This window comes from Saimiri boliviensis, chromosome 2 (genome assembly GCF_048565385.1).
Source record: "Saimiri boliviensis isolate mSaiBol1 chromosome 2, mSaiBol1.pri, whole genome shotgun sequence".
NCBI lineage: Eukaryota > Metazoa > Chordata > Mammalia > Primates > Cebidae > Saimiri > Saimiri boliviensis.
The window spans coordinates 219,085,203-219,109,380 of record NC_133450.1 but is presented as its reverse complement, the minus strand read 5'-3'; the positions used below and the strand labels follow the sequence as shown (position 1 = coordinate 219,109,380).

Here is a 24,178-nt window from a genome sequence, read left to right as displayed (position 1 = left end):
CTTCAGTGACACAGCCACCTCGGCGGATGTAGAAAAGCACATCCAATTAGCCAGGCCTACATGAATATTTGCACTCTTAAATCTTTTGCATTTCGAAAGGGTTAAAGCTTATTATTAGCATATAATTTACAGTCCTTTCTCCCAGGAAAGGAATAATGCACAGTAAATGCCACATTCATTTTAATAATACATGTTACAGTCTGTGCCCAACATCTGCACAAAGGTAAAGGAGACAGATTTTTTTGACATGTCCCACTCTGCCATCTAAACACAGGCTTTTTGTTTCTTAAGTGACGGAAGGTTTAATCAAGAAAGCAGGCAATTCATCAATCGAAACAAGGCAGCGTGCGTGCGCCTGACAGCACACACATGGTTGTGTACAGAGCAAACCTGGCCACCTGTCAGCCGCACCTTTTACATCAGGATACACAAATACACCGTGCGATCAATTCCCCATCCACTCTCATTCATTTCTTCTTTTTCCTATTCTATTTTTCTTTATACTTGATTTTATTGTCAGTCAAGGCAAGACGAGATGGATAGACAAGGGTTCTTGTAGGGGATGATACAAATGGTTCTTATGGGTGATGATAAAAATGTATCTGCCTTTAAAATGACTTCTCTCCTCCTTGGTTCAAGCACCATTATTATAGATATTTTTTCACTTCATTCAGGAATTTTCCCATATGCTATTATCGGTGGCCGTGCCAAAGTGATGTTCCCATCTCAGGTTCTGGCCCAGCCCCCCATTGGCTTACCCACCACGGCGTGAGCCAGTTGTCAGTGATTATGAAAATCCTCCGTGGAGCAAAGAATCTCAGGGAAGCCGGGGTCAGAAATGCAAGGCTACCCCGAGCCAAGAGAACATGCCCACTGAAGACAAAGGCCACAGGGACACCTGGGAACGAGGAGGCTCACACTATTCAAGGGCTTGCACCGGAATACAGTGGCTCTTTCCCTCCATGGTGGTTATCAATAACACACTCACTCAGCCCACTCACTCACCCGAGCACAGGGAATATGAGAACCACAGGCACATGCACACCCAGAATGCAGATGCAAATTCTGCAGCATCAAACCATGAACATTACAACATGCCAAGCGGTGGTGTTAGCACACCTGACACAGGGAAGAACAGCGCTTCTCAAGCACCCTATTGTTTGAGTCTTTTAGCCTTCATTTTCCAGCCCTGCAGCACTTCCTGATCATTAAAGTGTTAAGTTTATTTTCAATTTTCTGGGTGAGTTTTTTTTTTCCTAATTGAGAGACAGAAATCATGTAATCACCACAAATGAAAGGAAAATATGTTTGGAATTGTTTGGTATGCTGTAGATGAGTTTTTAAATGATCACATTGTAAGATACACATTTTTTTCATCATAAGATGAAAAGCTGGTGGCAGAAATTTTATCCAATTGGATGAAATATATAAATCATGAATTTCATAATACTGATAATTAAATGTCCATCTTCCAATTTAAATGAGGACTAGATTAAAACTGCATGGAGAAGGCTGATATTCAGAAATCATTAATTATTTTTAATTGCTTTGTGCTTTCCTACTCCAATGTCAGAGCTCCGTGGCTCACCCACAGTTCAGAGTTACTGATAAAATCCTCCTTCTCTCTGTACAAGGAGCCATGATCCAAACGGATGAGACGATGGACAGTTTCTTGTCCACACTGACATCTTTCCTGGTGTCAAACATCCTGAAAGGAGGCTGGTTTTCAAAAAGCAAACAGCTGTGGAGGACAATAAGCTGGCCTTTCCAGTAATCAAAAAGAAAAACAAGACAAAACCACCAAAAAGCTGAAGGCAGAGTGGTGAGTACACCCCTGTCTGCCAGGACAGATCCTGGTTACAGCTTCTGTCCTGGGAAATTGTGTGCCCCCTTCACTTTTATGGGTGCCTAATGCTGATGGATAAATGAAGACGTCAGTGAGCCAACCTGTCTAGGTCCTGAAGAGGAAAGCAATCCTCGCCCCGCAGCTCACCACATGGTGTGGCTTTGTGGTGTTTCTGCACTGTGGCTCACCCTGCATTCATGGAATATTTGAAATTTTTTGGTTTCATTACATGCCAGTTTTAACAGGTATTTGCTTAATTTTACTATGTCAATTTTTTTTTCAAAAGAGAAAAATAAGCTTTCTTTGGTTAAAAAACATGCACTTGGAGACAAAAATCAGATTATAACAACAAACACCACAAAAGGAGCACACTTGATGGTTTCCCATCCTGTGGTCCCCTGTCTGTTAAGCAAAACCAGCCGTAAGACAAAGCAACCTTCCTAGGTTAGAAAAGGCACGCTGCGCTCTCCTTGTGGCACCTCTCCTTACAGGAAGCCCCTGGCACAGCTGTGTGCCGCCGACTTGGGCAGCGGGCCGGGGAAGATCTGTCTTTGCTGACATTCCCTGAGTCCTATGGGCTGGAGGCCACCACAAGAACATGTCATAAGAAACACGTCACTCAACTTGCAGACATTTGGGGTTCATTTCAAACAAATAGATGTCCCCCCAAGACATGGATATATATAAGCTATTCTTCTCAAACTTACAGTTATAATCATTGAAAAGCAAGTGTCATGTTGTTTATAGCATTTTATGGAGCCTCCTTCACCCCCACAGGTTGTAAATATTTATATTTCTCCCATTCATGCCCAGTGCTGTCTGAGACATCTACCACTTTTAATATGTATCCATAGAATTAACACTCAGGTGGCAATAATTTGGCAAAGTACAGAACTAAGGAAATAAAGAAAACAAAAGCACTCATTTTGGTGGTAGAGATTTTTTGCTCATTTTGTTCAGCTTTCCAAGAATTCATATGTGGGAGTCAGCGCTGAGACCTGCAGGGCCCTATTTATGAGGAAGAACAGCTCTTCCAGAACAGTTCAGTTCTTCCCAAGCAAATGGCTTGCTTCTCTCTTATCCCTGAGGGACTGGCCTCTGCCTCTGAACCTAATCTACACATCCCCCCCACGCAGCCGTGCCTGCTTTCTATCCTGTTTCCATTCGCTTGTGTTTCTTCACTTCTACTTTCATGTGGCCGTATCTATTTTTGGAGCTACCTTAAATCCTTCTGGAATAGATGAAAGAGAAATGTGTGAATGGGCAGACATCTACACATACAAAAAAATTCCAAGGGAAAAAAGGTACAGTGCCACCATTTGGGACTAAAACAGAAGGCTTTTCAGGAAAGATATTCTGAAGAAAGCTATCAGCCACTAGACTCCTGACCAGGAAACTCAGGGTGGGGTTGGAGTAGAATCTAGAGAAATCAACATGACCTGGAAGAGGGCCCTCCAAAGAGGTAAGGTCTTTTTTTTTTTTTTGAGACGGAGTTTCGCTCTTGTTACCCAGGCTGGAGTGCAATGGCGCGATCTCAGCTCACCGCAACCTCCGCCTCCTGGGTTCAGGCAATTCTCCTGCCTCAGCCTCCTGAGTAGCTGGGACTACAGGCACGTGCCACCATGCCCAGCTAATTTTTTGTATTTTTAGTAGAGACGGGGTTTCACCATGTTGACCAGGATGGTCTCGTTCTCTTGACCTCGTGATCCACCCGCCTCGGCCTCCCAAAGTGCTGGGATTACAGGCTTGAGCCACCGCGCCCGGCCATGAGGTAAGGTCTTAAAGGCATGTTCAAAAAACCAAAAGCAGAAAGCTACAGGGGTCACACCAGTGAGACCAGCACCAGGAAAGCTACAGTCAGCAAGGTAATAACCACCAAAAAGATTGTTTTTAAATACTTTGTTTAGAGTAAGAAAGAGTAAAAATGCACAGCATTCATGGCTTAGGAGTGATGACCCTAACCAGGGGTTGGCAAATGTTTTCTGTAGAGGGCCGGGGAGTAAATATTTAGGATTTGTGGGCTGTCCGGTGCTGGCTGCACACACCTGACTCTGCCATTGGAATGTGAAGCAGGAACAAACCATCTGTAAAGGACTAGGCATGGCTCTGTGGCAATAAAACTTTATTTACAAACACTAAAGTTTTTCATATAATTTTCACATGTCCCTAAATCTTACTCTTTTTCATTTTTGTCCAAATATTTAAAAATATTAAAACTATCCTTGGCTTTAATATTTTGCAGGTCATACGAAACAGGCAGTGGTTGTGGTTGGGCCATGGACTTTAGTTTGCCGACCTTAACCCAGATGGATGACAGAGTGAGCCAAGCCAAGTGACCATCATTTTATCTTTTTAGAGAAATGCATCTTCAGACCCTATGGAGTGACACAGTGATGGGGGAAGTGAAGAGCAAGGAAGGCAGGGAGGAGGCTCGGGCGGCTGGCTGCTTGCCTGCTCAACCCACGGCCGTAGGGCCAGCAGGAGGTCAAGGATAGTGCTGGAATTACAGTGATCTACGAGGAACTTGAGTGAACAGGTAATTTCAGGAGACTGGATAACAGGGGGGGAAAATCATATTTTCTAAAAGGGACAGTAAGAAAATTATTGTTCTGTGGTCGAAGTGATCTGCAGTAAACTTCGAAAGCTTATTATGAGTCAGGTGGCTCATGAACACTCAGGAAAAAGTGGCAATCCTGCAGGCTGGTAGGGTTTACCAAGAACATGCCACACTCACACCAGGTCGGTCTCTCTCTCTCTCTCTCTCTCTCTCTCTCTCTCTCTCTCTCTCTCTATATATATATATATATATATATATATATATGTTTTGTTTTGTTTTTCTTTTCTTTTTTTATACGGAGTCTCGCTCTGTCACCCAGGCTGGAGTGCAGTGGTGCAATCTCAGCTCACTGCCAACTTCTGCCTCCTGGGTTCAAGTGATTCTCCTGCCTCAGGCTCCTGAGTAGCTGGGATTATAGATACCCACCACAACGCCTGGCTAATTTTTGTATTTTTAGTAGAGATGGGGTTTCACCAGGTTGGTCAGGCTGGTCTCTAACTACTGACCTTGTGATCTACCTGCCTTGGCCTCCCAAAGCTTTGGGATTACAGGTGTGAGCCACCGTGCCCAGCCCCAGGTCTACATTTTTTCTTATTACAAAAGCAACACGTGCTATTACGGAAAATGAGAAACTGCAATGAGGCCAAAAAAAAAAAAGGAAGTCCCAAGAAAACCACTATAAACACTTAGGCGTGGACCTTTCCAGACCTTTAGATGTATTTTTTTGTTAATTAAAAAAAATTACTTATTATTATTATTTTTTTTAAGAGACGAGATCTCTCTGTGTTGCCCAGGCAGGAGAAAATAGCTATTACCAAAGACCATCTTAATAGTGCTTTATAGCCTCGAACTCCTGGCCGCAAGGGATCTTCCCTCCTCAGTCTCCCAAGCAGTTGGGACTACAGGCACGCACCACCACTCCCAGCTTAGATGCACTTTTAAAAACGAGATCACACTCACATTCTGGCTTGCTACCTGCTTTTCTTTCCACTTAACAATATTCATATATGTCTGTTCATCTAAGCCATCACTTTTTGGATGGTTGAAAAGTTAAGGTACTGTACAGATATTTTGTAATTTAACCATTCATCTTTGTTTGGGGCATTTGAGATCTATCCACCTGCCAACCCTGTCTTGAAGTATTATTTTTGGGAAGTGGTGGTGCTTATCCTTGTGGATGAATCTTTTTGCACATCTGTATTTTCCAGGAGATACTGGCAGGACAAGTGTGAGGATGGATGCTGGCTTCATGGCCATTTGGATTAGGCTACAAGAGAGCACAGCGCAGGCCACGAGCATCTCAGGATTTCAGCACTGAGTTAGAAAGAGCTCCTCACCCCACTTCTGTGGGCAAGAGAGAGATATTGACTGAACCATGTAGAACAGCTGGCAAATGTTGGCTGGCAGAACGCACAGTATCCCAAACTGCTGGGTGGATGTGAAAGAACAGGAAGACAGAGCCCAGTTTAACGAGGGGGGATCTCACAGGGATGGGTGAGCTGGTGGGAGGTGGTGGCCCCAGACACTGCAGGCATTCAAGCAGCAAATCAGCAGGACTACCTGGCTCAGGGGTCTGGGAGGGTATTCCTGTGCAAGGCAGACAGGAGGCTAAATGCTTCCCTTCATCTCTTCCTTCCTTCCACAACCACGTCATAAGCACCACTGTGTGCCAGGGACGGGACTACACACGGTCTCCACTGGTGTCTCTTGCAACTTTGAGCCACACTCACCCTTTGCAGGCATGGTGGGAGCAAACTGTCTTAGTGGAAGGTATAGGAAAAGGGACTACTAGCAGGTATGCCGCGGAGAAAACACTGAAAAGTTAATACACTTTAACAACCATACACACACATTAAGTGTGGGCTGTTTTTCAAATTTCTAATTACACTGTTTTGAAATCTACTTCTCTTAGGAAGGGACGGAACACAAGGGAGCAGTAATCGAATGTCTTTAGGAGGGACACAGAGCACGCCAGGGGTCTGCACCAAAGGCTCAGCTCCTGAAGTGTGCAGTGAACCCGTGCCAGGGCCAGTTCAGAGGCAGAATGGTTTGATGATTCATTTCATTATCAGCAGAACTCCAGCTATCAAGGCATCGGTACTGGGCAAGGGCTAGGGCCTGGGGCACACTTTGCCTTAACTGTTTTTGGAAGAAACCATTGGAAACCCTAACTTCACAATACCAAACTGAGATAGGCCACTCGGTGCCAAATACTGTTCATATGGGGGTGAGGGGGGTGGTCTCTGCTCCCTTCTAGCCAGAACGACTCGCAGGCAGGCTGCCAGTGGGTGGGCGGGCAGGCTTCCCGGTTGCGCCATAGTTGCCCAGTGCTGAGCTTGCAGGCCTTATGGAGCCAGCAGGTCCTGCGGGGTATTTCTGGCAGCAACACAACGAAGCGGTCCTGGACCCTGGCAGAGCAATTTGGTGATTGCAGCCATTGAGGAGGCCTGAAACTGCCTGCTGCCGTGGGCTGTAGCCTCAACTACCTCTGTTTGGAAGATAAAATCCAATTGACTGCCACTTACATAAATGTAACAGGAAGTTTCTGAATGGCTTCCCCTGTGTCTTGAGGCTGTTACCTTGGTATTGCTAAACTAACAGCTGAAACGAACCCAGACAACACCTCATCAAAGCTGCGGGGCGAGGAAGCCGCGGTCCAGAGGCAGACAGCAGTGTTCCTGCCAAACCACAGGAGATTTCACTCTGTGGCTCTTTCCCGCAGAAACGCCAACAGCTGGGAAAGCCATCAGAGAACAGGTAAAGTGGGTGCAGCCGAACGCTGTGGCTGGAAAAAGATTTGCGAGCTGCAGAAAAAAAGTCATCCATTTTGATGGAGCTTCCCTTGTGTGCTTTCTGAACGGGGGCGCCCTGCTGGATTCCACAGACCTGTTCTGTACCTCTGTGCCACTAAGCATCTGGGGAAATATTCAGCTTTTCTACAAAATAGGTCATCTTTCCACACTTGTTATGCTCCTTGTCGACTCTGCTGAAATAGCCACAGCACAAAAGAACTTCTCCCTGGAGATGCTGTTCTTAGACAATCACGTTCCCTCTCCCCTTGGAGGGCCTGGCTCCTGGAGTGGAGCCAGGGACAGGGGCTTAAGAACATCCCTGTCCCTCCCCTTCCCAGCAGGAATGTCACCCAGAAGTGGAACAACTGGCTTTTGCTTATACTTCCAAATCTATTAGGGAGTGATCATAACGAGAAAAACTAATACTGACAAGAATTATGCCATTGTTCTATTTCATCTATTTAGTAACCTGTAGTTGCAATTTTTAGAAAAAAGATTACCTTTTAAATAACCGATCCATTATGGTACATGAATGAATGCCATGTTCCTGTGTTCAAAATGTCACTCACCATTAAGGGTGTGTGCCGGTAAGTGGCACCAATTTGCCACTTTCCCCTTATACACAAACACCCCTGACTGGCGGCCCAGGATAATCGGAGGCGAGTTTGTGGGTTTCCTCAGCTCTTAGCAAGTCACCTGCACTGCCAAGCACCTAATGAATCTCAATTCTGTAATAAGGCTTGTAAGTTTTCCCCTCCCTGGGTGAAGGTGAGAAGGAAAACTAGGACTGATGAAGTTCCTGCCAAGGTAACACTATCAATTTCAAGGCCGAGTTCAGAAACCACAGACTCATACTCCAGGGGTGTGAGGGGAGACCGCCAGTGTACCCTCTGGCCACAAACCTGGCTGTGAGAAATGAGAGGTGAGGACAGACTTGGATACGGGAGGGTGAGCTGACCGGGGCTCAGCTCGGCACTGCTCCCGAGGCCCCGTGGGAAGCCTGCCCGGGTCTGGCAGGTGAACAATGTGGCGAGTATTCTCTGGAAACCTCCCTTCAAGCCTGTGAAATCCACACATTGTTTTTCATCATTAGTTTCAAAACATGCTGAGTATTTGGCCCTTCTCTAAGTGCTGTGGCGACACAAAGGAAAGGGAAGGCCTGGTCCCTGCAGGGAACAGGCCCCTGGCAGGAAGAAAAGAGAGATAAGGAGACAGGTCCCACAAGAAGACAGAGAACGTGTGGAAGGAGATGGTGCTGCGGCAGTGGCCTCACATACCTGATATGGCATACAAATTGGAGTGCTGGTACTCGTAGTCCGTCCGGGTGCTGTTCCTGCCTCGGAAGGTGGCAGGAAGCGTTAGGGAGATGTGCCTGTGGGAGAGACAGAGGAGAGAAAGGAGGTTACAAGGAGCATTTCCCAAGACTCAGGAAGCACTAACACAGCATGGAGCAGCAGGCAGAGCGGGTGCTTCTGGCCAGTGCCTCCTTCTCAATCAAGCATGACTCCTCCACCAGGCTCAAGTAAGGAATTTGGAAGTTTCTGGAGATCAGCAGCCACCTTTTTTCCATAGTGGAAAGGACATCCAAGAGGAAGAAAGTGTGTCCCAAGCCTTACAACATGCCCAAGGGACTGTATGGGGTGGCAGTTTGATCCGGATTTCTGCCCTCTGGGTAAAATGCACCAGCGGGACTGTAACACCCAGGGGCTGAACACCAGCCTCGGTTTGCTCCATTTGCCATAGAAACGCTTCCATTCCTAGGCCGCAGGGCTGCTGAGGATCACCGCACATGAAGCACTTGGGAAATAAAGGTGTTGGGAATTATTATTGCCATATGAGTCCAGGAGACTAATGACTTCTGAAAATCAGAATGGCACATTGCTCTGAACTGCTATGTCATGTGTCCCCCACCAGCCAGTGCACACAGTAGGTGCTCAGGAAAGTACCTTCCAGACCGATACAGCACGGTCTTTGATGGCTCAGGTGTGACCCATTAAAGCTTACAAAGAACACACAGCCTAAGTGAGCATTTAGTCAAAAGTAAATAACCCATTTGGCATGGTCACCAGCTGCCTGTGGTGAAGGCTGAAAAGAAAAATTAAACAAATAGGAAAAGTATTTAAATCCCAACAGGTCTGGGGGAAAAGACAGCAACAAAACCTCTTGGTGGGATGACTGGGGGCTGTGCTGCAACAGCGCCGGAGCCTAACCTGTGGCCACCCCGGTCATTTCCGAAAGGGAAGAGGCTGCTGGAGGGAACACTTACTACAAAGTAAGTGGTCAGTTACTGGGTGCCTTTTTCACACAGCACGTGTGTGACCTTCTAGAATGGCTGCTGTGTATAAAGACTCCTGGGAAGGCTGGGCACGGTGGCTCACGCCTGTAATGCCAGCACTCTGGGAGGCCGAGGCAGGTAGATCACCAAAGGCTGGGAGTTTGACACCTGCCTGGCCAACACGGTGAAATCCCATCTCTACTGATCCCAGCTACTTGGGAAGCTTGAGGCGGGAGAATCACTTGAACCCGGGAGGCTGAGGTTGCAGTGAGCCGAGATCACACCACTGCACTCCAGCCTGGGCGACAGAGCAAAACTCTTGTCTAAAAATAAAAGACTCCTGGGAGGAAAGGCTCTCCAGGGAGGGGCTGTTCCCACAGGATGGAGCTGCAACCAGAAGGGGCCTTCCAGGGGCAAGGTGAGCACCAAGGGCTGTGGAAGCACTGGGTCTGCCAGCCTGCCAGCCTGCCAGCCACAGAGTGAGCACTCATGGCAGACACTCAGCCACAAACCAGCCAGGCTGAACCAAGCACCAGCTGCATGCTCTGGGCTTTGGGGAATCAGCAGACACACGTACAGTGAGCGTGTCCACTGGGTACACTGGTGTGCGTGGAGGGAACCGGAATATTCTGTGTGTTACTGCTGCTAATTAAGGGTATAGAGGTGAGCTCCCTCAGCTTAGGCTGCAGGGAATAAAGGTGCAGAAACAAATCAAGGTGCAATGTAACATGTGATTGGAGAACAAGAAAAACTGAGTGCTGGTGATCATGAAAAGAAGAAACAATATATTCTGTTAAAGGGAACGAGGCTTCAGTGCCCCTCAGGGTGTCATGGGAGTGAAAGGCACCCCACCAGGGAGTCAGAGAGAGCCAGCACTTCCCCAGAGGTTTAGGGCACATGTCAGAAGCGCAGCGAGAAATGCAGGCAGGGCCAGATGGAAAGGACACCAAACACCACCGCAAGAGGCTTGGGTTCAAACTCCCAGGATGGAGGTTTCTAAACTCCCATCCTGGCATTAATGAAGGCGACAGTCACCTGGGAACTTGCTCCAATACACACTTGCAGGCCCTAACCCTGGGGAGTCCGATTCAGTGGGCCTGGTTGGGTACAGCCCAGAAACCTATTTTTAACAAGCTCCCGGGGTGAATCTGGAGACTGGCCGGGTCTGGGAACCCTGCGAGGGTGAGGAGCAGCTGCAGAAGGGCTTTCAGCAGTTGATCAATGTCTCTGACCACAGCACTTAGTTAATGAAGCTGAGCAAACAGAAGAGTGAATTATCAACTGTGGTTGTGATTGAGCAGAACTAAAATGATGACAGGTGACCCTGCTGAGAGTGTCACCAGGTGCCAGCCCTGAGAACGTAGATGTCACACGTCTTCCTATGGCTCCTCACAATGCCCCTTGAGGCAGGTATGGGAGCAGCTACACAATGTGCAGGGCCCAGTGCATGTTGAAAACACGGGGCCCTTACTCAAATGCTAACAAGAATTTCAAGATGGCAACAACAGAACATTAACCAATGGTGGGGCCCTTCTGAGCACAGGGCCTTGTGTGTGTGACTAAAAGGACCCGGGGTGGGTGCTGTTATCTCACTCACTGTACCAATGAGGGAATTTCCAGGGGCCAAGAAAGTATTCTGCTTCGTGGCTGCCAGACTAAGATTTCTAAGCCTTAACAGCTCTAAAAAGGTGCATACAAGCTAACTAAAGACGCAGAGTGATCTGTGCAGTGCAGTGAATACTCCAGGGGCTAGAAGCATTCAGGGAGGCTCCGAGAGGAGGCGGGGGCCTTAGCAGAACTTTGGGAGCCAGGTGGACATAGATGATGGCGGGAGGCAGAGGAGAAAATGGGGCCAGCCGAGCTGTTGGGTGGTCAAATATGCATCAACACAGATCTGTGAGGGACTCAGTGGTGGCAGGACAGGCAGGGGGACATGAAAATATCCACAAAGTCACCTGAACACTTGCTTACAAGTGTGATCATTTCCTATGGAAAGCGGGAAGACTCAAGTGCTATAAAGGACAGGGTAGGAGGAGGCTCCCAGGATAGCTTCCTGAAGGAACATTGAGGTGCGAACTGAGGATAGGCAGAAATCAGAGATGCGGCAGGGAGGCGGGGTGTGCACCTGAGGCTCTGTGGGGAGTCTGACCTCCTCCAGTCTTAGGAGGAAGCCAGGGTGGCCAGGCCGAGAAGGCCAGGAAGAGGTTGGGGCCAGGCCACAGATGGTTTTGGGGGCCATGCCACGTGGAGTGCAGCATGGATTCTGCCTTTCTCTGGAAGGATTGTTAAGCAGAAACGTACCAAGATCCAAATTACAATTTCAAAAGCCTGCCCATCTGTGGGAGGAAATAAAATTAAGATGCGAGTGTGGATGGGAATGGTAGCAGCAAATGATGACAGAGTTGTTCATGAGCCTACTATTACTCACCACCTACTTTGTGCAGAGCCTTCATTCCTGTCAACATGACCTGCCACAGACCCTCTAAATGGACCGTTTCGGGGAAATTTAGGACTTAAAAGAAGTCTATGAGCAATAGCAGCAACCAAAAAGTGTAGAAACAACAGAGAAATCAAGGGGCCCGGCTCTTCAGCTCCTCCAGGGCCTCAGATTTTGTCTGGCTCATCCTGCAACTCACCCCCCGCCCCAGGTTCTCTGCCCTCCTGGCAGATGATTCTTTCTGCCCCCACCTCACTCCCACCTCACCTCCAACCTTCGCAAGGCTGCTGTTTGCAAGGGTCCTGGCTTAGCTGTCTTCTCACTGCACACTTCTACATCCCTGGCACACCAGCTCACCTTCCAGATTCTGCCTCTTGCCACTACTTACTTCCCCTCTCCTCCAGAAAGGTGGAAGTCTTACCAATCTCTGAACAGGCCTTGTTTTTCTCATGCCTGGTTCTTTATCCATGCCACTCCCTCTTCCTAAGAATCTCCATTCTTCCTTACCTATTCTTCAAACTCCTATTCATGCTTCAAGACCCCACCCAACCACCCCCTCTTCAGTAAAACCTTTCCTGGGCTTGCCCCAGGCCAGATCAGGCGCCTGAGTGTTTTCTCTCACCTCACTCCAGGTATCACAATACATTTCAGTCATCTGATATAAACCTGCCCCCTAATGTGATTGGGACCTCCTCAAGAGCAGGGCCAAATCTCATCAATTTGGTACTTCATTTTCTGGGATAATTTTTTTTTTGTCACGGGGTAGACAATTACTGACATTTGTTGACCAAATCAAGTGTTGAAGTTAGCCCCCTAAAACCCCTGGGTCTCTTTTTTGACATGAACTGCTGTTAGTCTCTATCATTTCATTTATCCCCATGAGCGTTTTCCCAATTAGACTCCAGGGGTTTCTATTTTATACCCTGAATCCCACCTCTCCATTATGGAGGAAAACAGGTATGGGTAAGAAGAAATCGGTGGCAGCAGAAACCAGAAATTTACAAGAGGTTAAAAAAAAAAAGTTTCTGTTCATCTACAATAGACAATGTGTGCCTGATACAGCAAATGTGAAATTAAAAGAGGATTCAAGTCACAGGCTGACTGTATTTTTTGAAAAAATAACTGCTCAGTAGGGATCTACTGAACTGATATCAGGTTACCAAAAACTCCAGCTTCAAGTAGCTGATGCAAGAGTGGGTATGGGATGGCATTCAGAGAGCAGCAGGTGGGAAGGCCCCATGGGCAGAGAAAGCTTTAGGGAGAAGGGTTCCTCCCTACATGGCAAAGAGCTTCTCCTGCATTTCTGCTCCCATTGTTTCTGGACATAAGAAGCAGGGGACATGGGGACAGGAGGACAGGAGGAACATCAAGCCTTCCCATTAATGAGAATGAATAGTTTGGGCCCCAGGGACAGATCACCTGTGGTTAAACAGGACAAAGAAGTCTCCTGCTGAAGGAGAAGTGGCCCAGGGGTGATTTGGTGTCAGATTAGCCTGAAAGTGAGAGACAAGGAGGAAGGCTCTGCCATCAGCTGGGTCTAGGGCGAGATTCCAGTTCCCCAGCATGGGTGGAGCCCCACCTGCCAGGACTTGGGTTGGGGGCCCTCAGTACATCACCCGGCCTCATCCCCTCAGCAACCTTTTTAGGTAAGAGCAATTATTCTCCTTTGAGGCTCTGAGAGGTGAAGGTGATGAAGAGAAACCTAGGAATCAATGAAGAGGTCAGTCCATGTGTCCTCCGGAGGTGGTTATCACTATGGTAGAGTTACCCTGATTCATCTTCACTATCGGGTATATAAAATGAGACTACTCAATCAGGGCCATAGGGTCCCTCCTGAAGGCCCTTTTGAAATCAGTGACGCCAGGGATGCAATACAGCTGCCACTCACTAGCTCAGTGATCCCAACACGGTACAGTGAAATATACAGAGCTGGATGACCAATGGCCCGACCGCACACCCAGGGAGGCAGAGCAGTTGTAGAGGTTAGGGCAGTGCCCCCGAGTCTGCTGGATGTGGGTCCAAATCCCAGCACCAGCACCAGGGAGCCACATAGCCTTTAGCAGAGGTGTGTTGCCTCCCAGGGCACAGAGGGCCACCGTGCAGGCAGGGTTGAGAGCATGGAATCAAGCATGCATGACCACATACAAGCAGGCAAGCTTCCATTCTATTCCAACTCTCCCCATTCTTGCCACCTTGGCATTATTTTAGGGTCCAGCTCATGAGGGCCTCAGTGTAGTACCACATCAAAACCCATGGCGCCTTTCCTCTTCAGTATGATGAAATCCAAACCCGCCCACGGCTGAGAGGGGCTGCTGGCTCCGGCCTATCCCTCCTCTCTGACCGGGTCTCCTCCACCCTCCCTGCACTCACCTCTGCCAACCTCAGCGGCTGCTTTTGTCCCTCCAGTCCCTGCTCTTGTTCCCGCCTCAGTGTCTTTGCACTTGCCACCGTCCCCAGATCTCAGCGGCTGGCTTCCCTTCCCTCCCCAGTCAGGCCACCCTGCGGATGAGGCATCTCCTCCAGCCATGCTCACAATACCCGCCTCCTCCCTGCATAGCCCTTCCCACTCCACCAGGCTGTCTTGACTTGTTTCCCGGCCACCAGAATGTCATCTCCATCATGCTTTTTCTTCCTGCCACATCCCCAGTGGCGAGAACAATGCCCAGCACACAATGGGCGCTTAACAAATATTAGGGAAAAGCCTCTAAGATTACCTACTACTTGTTGATCTGATTCCGACTTGTAAGTAGGGATAGTTTTGGGAAACTTCCAGGAAGCCTTGTCACTGCTCTCCTTCTCATCCCCATGACTGGGTGCGTTAAGGCTTGGAAAATACAACTATTTCTGATTTAGGATATTTTTATATAAACAATAAATTCATCGAAGATTTTTTAAAAAGAATTAAAAAAAACAATAAATTCATCACAGCACTGCTTATAAAGCCAAAAAGCAGAATCAGATGAACCGTCAAACAATGGAGGACTGGCTAAAATATTGTGGTACCACTGTTTCATGAAATATTTAGCTGTCTTTTGAAACATTTTAGAAGATTCTTTATTGGTCTGTGCCCATGCCTATGACCATAGCATCCAGTGAGAAAAGACAGAAAATCCTTACTTTTATGCTTGGAATTGTGGTCAGTTAACCCAACACCCTTTGGCTTCTTTCTCACACAAAGGCCTCTAGTTCATGAGAATGAACAGCTTGAATTGTCTAAGGAGACTGAAGGAAGGCCCCGATCACGACCCTGTACCTGGAGGAAGGAAGAGACCAGGAGCTGCACAAGGCCACGGGCATCAGACGCTCACCTCCTCTGCAGCTCCCAGCCAAGGGAGTTAAAAGAACAAGTAGGTGCTTGACAGCATCAAACAAAACTGAGAGGTCACCGGGGGGCAGTGGCTCATGCCTGTAATCCCAGGACTTTGGGAGGCCGAGGCGGGTGGGTTGCTTGAACCCAGGAGTCCAAGACCAGCCTGGGCACCATGGTAAAACCCCGTCGCTACCAAAAAAACAAACAAACAAAAACCCCAAATATTAGCCAGTTTCATAATCCGGTCTCAAAATAAATAAACAGATAGATAAAAATTTTAAAAAAACCAACCAAGATGTCCATGAGAATGATGGTGGCTGGCAAACTCACAGATAGCAGTTTCAGTGGAGTCATTTTAGTGGGCCCCAAAGTTGACCACTCTGTAGGCAGATCCGTAAGCTGAGATTTTAGGAGAGTTCATAAAGCTCCCAAGCAGAATAAGGAGGAGGAGACTCAAAGGCTGGAGATCCTGTCTCTACTAAGGATCGTGCCTGGATGTGAGGGCCTTCTGGCACCTTCCCCAGTAGGTCTTGGACCCCTGGAGCAAGGGCTGTCCATCAGAGGACAATCATTTCTGCCACTTGACTCAAATGATGGATTATTATTCCAAAATCTATTTGGTCATTGAAGAACTGTAAAGAACGGTCCCTAAATCCTTGGGGAGCATTACCAAGCTCTCCTCCCCTCCCCTCTGCCCACAGAACTGCCCAGAGGAGACAGGGCTCACCCTGCTGCTTCTGGTGGCGATCACGTCTCTCTGCAGGGGGCACTGGCTGTTCTGTAACAAATAAGTCAGCACGCACACACTGCCAACGACGATGGCTCCAGCTAAATAGATGCTGAGGGGAATTTCATTTTTTCCCCCAAGTCGGTCTTAGGCACCTTATTCAATTAACATGGTCACTAAGCTGCAGACAGCTCCATATAAAAGCCCTTCAGTTATAGAATACATTTTATTATGTGACAATAGTTGCCAGCTCGATTTATTTCCTTTGATGGGATTCTGCTTTTTCCTTGTTAATTTAAATCTGTATTTTCTAGTGCTGATTCCAGGTCTGCGTGAATTTTTAAAATGTTACCATTAATCTTGTGAACCCAGTGGCCACATATAATGAAGACGGCTCTGCCCAGGCAGCTGCAGAGCCTGGTGAACTCCCAGACTGTCAAAGGGCAGTGTCGAGGGAGTGGTGATTAGCAAAGCAGAGGCGCACTGAGAGTCAGAGGCAGCCGCTACTTTTCTCTCCCACCCCTTATACACACACACACACACACACACACACACACACACACACACTTTATGACACAAAACTACAACTCCCATTTCATTTTTCTGAGCTGAAAGTTGTATTAAAACCACCTTCTGGGGCTGCAGTTTTCAATGGGGTTCCGAAAAGGGGGACCCAAAATTTTCAGGGAGTCCAGAAGATCACAGCTATTTTCATAATAATACTGAAATGCCACTTGCCTTAAAAAAAAATAAGATACAGAAAAGCACAAACATATGTGTATTAGTCAGGCTTCTCTAGAGGGATAGAACTAATAGGATATTGATAAAGGGGAGTTTATTACATATTAATTCTCATGATTACAAGGTTCCACAATCGGCTGTGTGCAAGCTGAGGAGCAAGGAGAGCCAGTCCAAGCCCCAAAACTGAAGAACTTGGAGTCCAACATCTGAGGGCAGAAAGCATCCAGCATGGGAGAAAGATGTAGGCTGGAAGGCTAGGCCAGTCTCTTCTTTTCACATTTTTCTGCCTGCTTTACATTCTACCCAAATTGGCAGCTGATTAGATGGTGCCTGCCCAGATTAAGGGCAGGTTCCCAGCCCCCTGACTCAAATGTTAATCTCCTTTGACAACACCCTCACAGACACACCCAGGATCAACACTTTGCATCCTTCAATGCAATCAAGTTGACACTCAGTATTAACTATCACAATATGCAAGGAAAAAAAAAATCAATGAATTTGACTTCATCAACAGTTAAGATTCTTGCTCTGCAAGATGCTGATACAAAAATAAAAGGCAAGCCACAGACCTGCAGAAAATATTTATCAAACATGCCCAACTAATATCTAGGATATATATAGAACTCTTACAACTTAATAGAAGACAATCCGATTTTAAAATGGCCAAACAATTTCAATGGACACTTCACTGAAGAAAATTGAATTGGTAAATCAGTGCATGAAAAGATGTTCAGCAACATTAGTCACTAGGGAGATGCAAATTAAAAGTACAACAAGATACTACGATGTGTCTTCTAGAACGCAAAAATTAAGTCAACTGACAGTATCTACCACTGGCAGGGATGTGGAGATGGGGAGCAGCTGGAACTCTTATGCTCTGTTGGCGGGAGGGAAAATGGTATAACCACTTCAGAAAACAGTCTGCAGTTTTTAAAAAAGTTAAACATACCCTATCATATAACCCAGCCATTACCCTTCCAGATTTTTACCGAAGAGAAATGAAAGCATATGTCTGCACAAAGGTTTGTACACAAACGTACTGAGAAGCTTCATTTGTAATAGTCAAAAACTAAAAACAAGCCAGCTGTCCAATAACAGGTGACTGGGTAAACAAATTACGGTATATCTTATGAGATGGATGTTAGCAATAAAAAAGGAACAAACTGTAGATACAGGCAGGATGGATACATCTCAAGACGCTGCTGCTGAAAAAAATGAGCAAAGTGGGAAACAGTACTTTGGTATGATTCCATTTATACAAAATTCTAGAAAATGCAAACTCAGACCAGGCATGGAGGCCCATGCCTGTAATCCCAGCACTTTGGGAGGCTGAGGCGGGGGGATCACCTGGGGCCAGGAGTTTGAGACCAGCCTAGCCAATGTGGTGTAAAATACAAAAATTAGCCAGGTGTGGTGGTGGGCACCTGTAATCCCAGCTAATCAGGAGTCTGAGGCAGGAGAATTGCTTAACCTGGGAGGCGGAGGCTGTAGTGAGCTGAGATCATGCCATTGCATTCCAGCCTGGGCAACAAGAACAAAATTCCCTCTAAAAAAGAAAGAAAAGAAAAGAAAATGCAAACTTATCTACAGAGATAGAAAGCAGGCTGGTGGTTGCCTGAATGGGGTGGGGGTGGGGGTACACAAAGGAACTTCTGGAGGTGGTGCGTAGATTCATGATCTTAATTTTGGTGACCGTTTCTCAGGTGTATCCCTGTGTCAAAATTCATCAAAGTGCATTATTTAAATATGTGCAGTTTATTGTACGTTGACTATACTTCAGTAAAGGTGAAAATACTTTCCTGATTTTTTTTTTAAAAAAGGACCTGAAGATAGAAGCCAATGGTGTTCACAGTATTCCAGAAAATACAATGGAAAGAGGATTCATCCTGGGAAATACTGACGGTGACTTCAGACTTTTCCTCCGCCATATTAAATGCTGGATGATGCAGCCACCAAGTTTTGAAGATGAAAAGACTTGTGATTCAGAAATTTTTTACTACTTCAAGTTGTGTTTTGTGCAGGAAGACAGTAACAGAGGATTATTCACGTCACTCTCTCTAGGGGAAACGCATAATCATATACTCCAGATGATTCTAATTTAATAGCAAAGAATGGGGAAGTCATATGAGATAAAAGGGCCAGCATTTACTCCTCCCTTTTTGAAATTTGAGGAAATAACCTGAAATGTGGGAAATGACCTGTTTAAGAAAACGTAAGAATAGCATCAGTTGGCTGGTTTACAGCATGTACCTGTCATATGCATCTTACGATCCCCAACCCCACCCCAGAGCAAGGTGCTGAGAGCACCCCTACTCCACAGGTGTCTCAGAGAGGCTCCATAGCTTGCTTCTCAGCTGGATACAACTTGGACTTGAACACCCAGTGTGCAGGAGCTTGAATTTGAATGCTGATGGGGAAAATTACACAATTCAGGCTCTTAAGTATGATACTCTACTCAAAAACTGGAAATAATGTTACAATGTTAGACTCAGCATATTATGCAGACATAAAATGATGTTTACAGGTTTTGGGAGGAGGGTTGGAGTGAGGAGCTTGGGATCTGTATATGGAGTATGATCTCAGCTGTGGAAGGAAAAGCACAGGAACCGAGGCTGTGGGGCAGCATTTGTCACGGCAATGAACTGGGAGCAGCCCAATGACCATGCGTAAGAGGAGGCTAATAAAATGTGGAATTTTCATATAATACTAAAGTAGGACGGAACGAATAGATGAAGAGAGCCAGAGGTTTTTCTGTAAAAATAGCCAACTCCCAAAGACATGGCTGTTAAGTAAAACAAACCCAAAAAACCAGCCAAGCAAAAACGAAGTTGCAGAATGATGTATTATAAACAAGCCCACAAGACAGTCTTTTTCCATGGGCACACACAGCTAAGCTACAGTATCACAAAGGGCCCAGAGGGAGTAACTCACAGAGGTGACCGAGGGGCAGGAGAGGCTCATGGTACTGATGACAGAAGCCTCTAAGGTGGGAGTGTGGATTTTTCCCACTGCTTTTCCATATTTTTTAAGTGTTAATTTTTTTCAGTGAGAAATTATTTTTCTTTTTATCAGAAAAAAAAAAAGATGCCAAAAACCAGAATGCTTCTCAGTGTGGTTCGGGGAGAAGGGACACAAGTAAGAGCGCATGCAGTGCGGTGTCTGGTGCTGAAGGGACATCTTGTTTTCTATATAATGTGTCTGCTGGTGGACAAAGACCAGACGTCATGTACAAAGGAAAGGAATGGACTGTGAGGGCAGCAGAGGAGATATGAAAAGCAACAAAAATCCAGGTAAGGTAGGAAGGGGAAGAAGAACACAGCAAATGGCTAAATGAAATTCCGTTTTATTCCTGCAAAACACCACTGGGAAGAAGTCATCTGTGACGCACAGCTTCTGTGCCAGGTGTAAGGACGTGCTTAATGAATGCCATTTAATGAAGAAAAAGGCTCTTATAAAACACCTGGCACAAGCAGGGTGTGGGAGCCACAGGGAAGGGGACCTTTGCTGCACCTGCTGGCATTTTAATAAGCACCTTTTAGAGTGCCCGCTCTCCAAGGCTGGTCAACGGTGTCAGAAAGAGGTCCCTGACCATTGCTCACACTTGCTGACAGTTTGGGGAACCTTATTTCTTAAAGACCATATGCTGAGGTATTGGATCGCCCTGGAAGGTAATTAAAATGAATCATTTTCAGCTGGAAGGGCCCGACTACCACTCGAATCCTCCTCAATGACTTCACAGCCAGGATTCCTGCTCCACATCCCTGCGTTTCCCAAGTGGGGCTCTGAATTACGATTGAGATCTGTGAAGACCCAGAGATGTGAGGAGATACTGTAATTCTTTTTTGTAACTTGGTTCCACTAAAAGAGAAAGTCAACTTTTAATCACTCTAGGCTCTAAAATATTTTCAGTTGTGGTGATTTTTCTTTTCTCATTGATTTTGGAGCCAACCTCAGAGAGAAACCACCAAGTGCAAAGTTTAATATCATTTCTCACAGTCTGATGAGTTGCTTTTTTGTTTCCTTTTGTAATTGACACCAGCCAAGACAAGTACGGGTTTGCAAAACTTAAAACAGATCTATTTCCTTTTCAGTTATATGCACTATATTATAAACTCTCTATGTCTAGACCTAAAACTGAATTCCAAATATTACCCAATGAACACAACCCCATCCTAGGGGAGCTGGACCGGTGTCAACAGGCACACAGGCTGCTATAACTAGGATGTGGTGACTGACTCAGCGTGCTTTCTTTCTTGTGCTCCTACTGTGTGGTAGGCACTGCCTGGCACCAACACAGTTTAAGAAACCAAATGAAACTTGTATCTTCCCCTTTAGGAATTTATCTATAAGTCAACTGAAGCACAAACATAAATCTCCTACATCACAAAGTAAAAAGCTCTGAATATCAAAAGACAGACCATAAAGGACAATACAGTTATATGCTACAATGTTAAAACAGTGGCATGAAAAAGAAATAACCAAAACAACAAACATCTGTTGAGAGTCTAATACATGCCAGGCACTTCATTAGGCCCTGGGAGGTATCCAGGACATGGGAGCCAGGGTCCCACCTGCGAAGAGCAAAGACCGTGGCAGGGGAGAAAAGGCCTGAGCAATGAAATAGTAATTCAAGAATCTCGACAATGGCCCAAGAGATGTCACAAAGCCAAGGATGGGCAACGGAGGCCCAGGAGTCAGAGAGGTAGGAGATGGGATTTGACTTGCATGGCTGTGAGTGGCTTTCCAGGGTAAGCCCGTGTGAAGGCTTTGCTCCTGTCACTTTTGCTCCTGTAATTATTTAGGACTATGGCAGTTACTACTCGCTGGGCACCTGCACTGTTCCTCATGCTTCATACCCATCTCTAATCTAAACCACCCAGCAAGGGAGGCGGTACCCTATACATGGGGAAAAGTGGTTCAGAGAGGTTAAGTAAGTCACCCAAAGTCATGCAGCTAAAGATAATGGCTGGGCTGGGTTGTGCGTTCGTGCTCTTTCCACCATGCTGTGTTGCTTTACTGAGACGATGCAGAGCAGGAAGTAAGTGCAAACACAGACCTGTTCATTTTCCTTTCAGGAAGCCCATTCACAGTGATCAGTGAAACTCCAACCTACCAGCCTGACTGCAGAATGGGTTTTCCTCATGGGCAACACACGCACACATGTGCGTGCACACACACAGACACACACACACCCAACCAAATCACTCTGCATTGGACAAGGGGGGGAAAAAGCTGCCACTGGAAGATGAAGGAAATCACAATTCCAAACTCCCCAAGTTCCTAAACGCATAGCTTTAAAGTGCGTGCAGCTCCATGGCATATGGCAAATCAATTACTAGTTTAAATCTTAAAACAAAAACATGGCAAGTGTGGTGCAGAAATAATCAAGAACAACGGTTAGGCTTAGATTACAGTGGGCCACTGGAGTTTTGAATACAATTAATCATCATTCCAGGCAATGGGAAGCCATATTGACACTTATTCCTAATTTGAATATTTAATTAGGGTGAAGTTCTTCATCAAATTACTGCAGAACTGGGAGAAAGCCTGGAAGACTTACACAATTACTATCTTAACCCCTTCCCAGCTGCTCACCTGTGAGCACAGCCGTTCTAGTCCCAGCTCCGCAGGGGAGGATGCCTGTGCCTGGTCTCTGATGCTGTGAGGCACTGGGGCGGGTACTGGTGACTGGAGTTGCAGCTGCAGCAGACGGGAGCCATGTGGTGGCAAAGGAAAGGTCTAAGGGGATGCCCTGCTCATGCTCAGGCTCAGTTCTGCAATGAACCCTGGACACAGACAGAAAGCCAGCATGCACGGGTGCTCACCGGGCACCAGGGTGGTGCTTTTTGTGTCCCCGGATTTAATTCTTGTGACAAATCCTGCAAAGGAGGGATTTCTATCCCCATTTCACAGAGGAAGAAACAGGCTCAGAGAGTGATAAAACTCACTCAAAGTAACACTGCCTGTGAGTGGCATAAAGACGACCCGAGGGACACACACACACACACACACACACACACACACGTTATGTAATGACATAAGTGATGACAAAGAGAACATGCAAAGGCCCACAAAAACGTCTTCAAAGCTGTATTTTGGATCATCTGCACCATGTGGCTAAATCAGAGGAAAACCAAAACCCAGGCCTCCTCAACCAGCATTCTAAAATTTAACTCTTACGTTCAAAATGCATCACTGGGCCCCCTCAATGGAAGTCACAAAGCCTCTGTGGCCAGGGGCTTAGCAGAATGGTGGAGGTGGGGGCAGCAAAGCTCAAGGAACAGTCCCACAAGGCTGACTTGAGGCAAGGTGACAAGGGGGCCGTCCAAACCCCGCAGAGTGGGCCTTGAGAAGGTGAACGCTGCGGGACAGGTGTCCTCGGGGAGGGGAAAGTCCACAACAGGACAAGAAAACGTGAACTCGCATTCCTCTTTTCAAGACGGTCAAAGTGCAATGATAGCATTCAGAACTACATACCAACTTGGAGATTACGTTTCCTTAATGTATGCCTTTGACATCTGAAAAGACTTTTACAGACATTTCATAGATACCATGTGATTCTGCATGATGAAAAATAACACATTTTCCCACATGATCTCCCCAAGGACTCAGGACAGGGCCAAGGGCTGACTGCGCACACGGCACTGCACCACGGTGGGTCCAGAGACCTTTCTGCTTCCAGCCTCCATCGAGAAGCAGAGGAGGAGGGACATCCTGATAGTTTCAGGTTAGCCATTTCTCCTTAAAAGCCTGCAACGGATTCAATTACCCTCTTGTGGAAATCGGCAAGGCTCCATTTGCAGTGGCCGTTCTGAGCAGGACCTGGATCCCCAAGCAGAAGGAGAGAGCCGCCCAGCCCCCTGCCTGCGCCCACTGCACACACAGACCCTCGATCCGGATCTACCAGGCCTGCCCCTGGCTCATTCATGGGGGCAGCGAATGGCGTCAGGAACTTTGAAACTTTCCTTTGTATATTACATTAATCCATATAAGAAAATCTCTTTTAATGAGGAGTGATGTAGTTACAAACTCTCCAGAGCCATAATTAGAGCAAACTAATTGAAGTTGTGTTTTGACACACTTTCCAAATTCACGGGTGCCGGATGACATATTCACAACACTGCTGCCGCACAACCATGGCGACGGCAAAATCATTAGGCTAATAACACTTATTTGCATTCTTATCATGCCGGCGGCTCGCCCTTAAATACTGTTTCCACTACTGCTCCTTTACTGTAAGTTTCCACCAAAAGATATTAACAGTAATTATTAGTACTTCAGTGGAATTTTAATGTTAAAGAATAACAATGTGCAGTAACATACATTGAATGGCAATTCTTTTTCTTAACCACCCATCTGAAGGTTTGGGGGTTCTTCCTTGGCCCTCACCCCGGAGCTCAAGGGTAACCAGATGTGATTTCAGCTTCATTTACAACTCAGAGTCCACACCCAGTGGGATCTGAAGTCAGGATTTCTGAACTATTCTGCTCCAA

General features: G+C 46.6%; 1 protein-coding gene and 1 pseudogene across 4 annotated transcripts in view; both read right to left on the bottom strand.

Annotated features, from left to right (window-relative positions):
• Positions 1-24,178, bottom strand: part of MVB12B (multivesicular body subunit 12B) — a 179,257-nt gene that overhangs the window by 72,445 nt on the left and 82,634 nt on the right. For all 4 annotated transcript variants that reach the window (XM_074395353.1, XM_039475073.2, XM_039475072.2 and 1 more), the window contains one exon: positions 8,473-8,567. In XM_074395353.1, the coding sequence (XP_074251454.1) occupies positions 8,473-8,567 (95 nt within the window). The remainder of the gene's footprint in view (positions 1-8,472; positions 8,568-24,178) is intronic.
• Positions 2,763-2,839, bottom strand: LOC120366482 (small nucleolar RNA SNORD116; annotated as a pseudogene).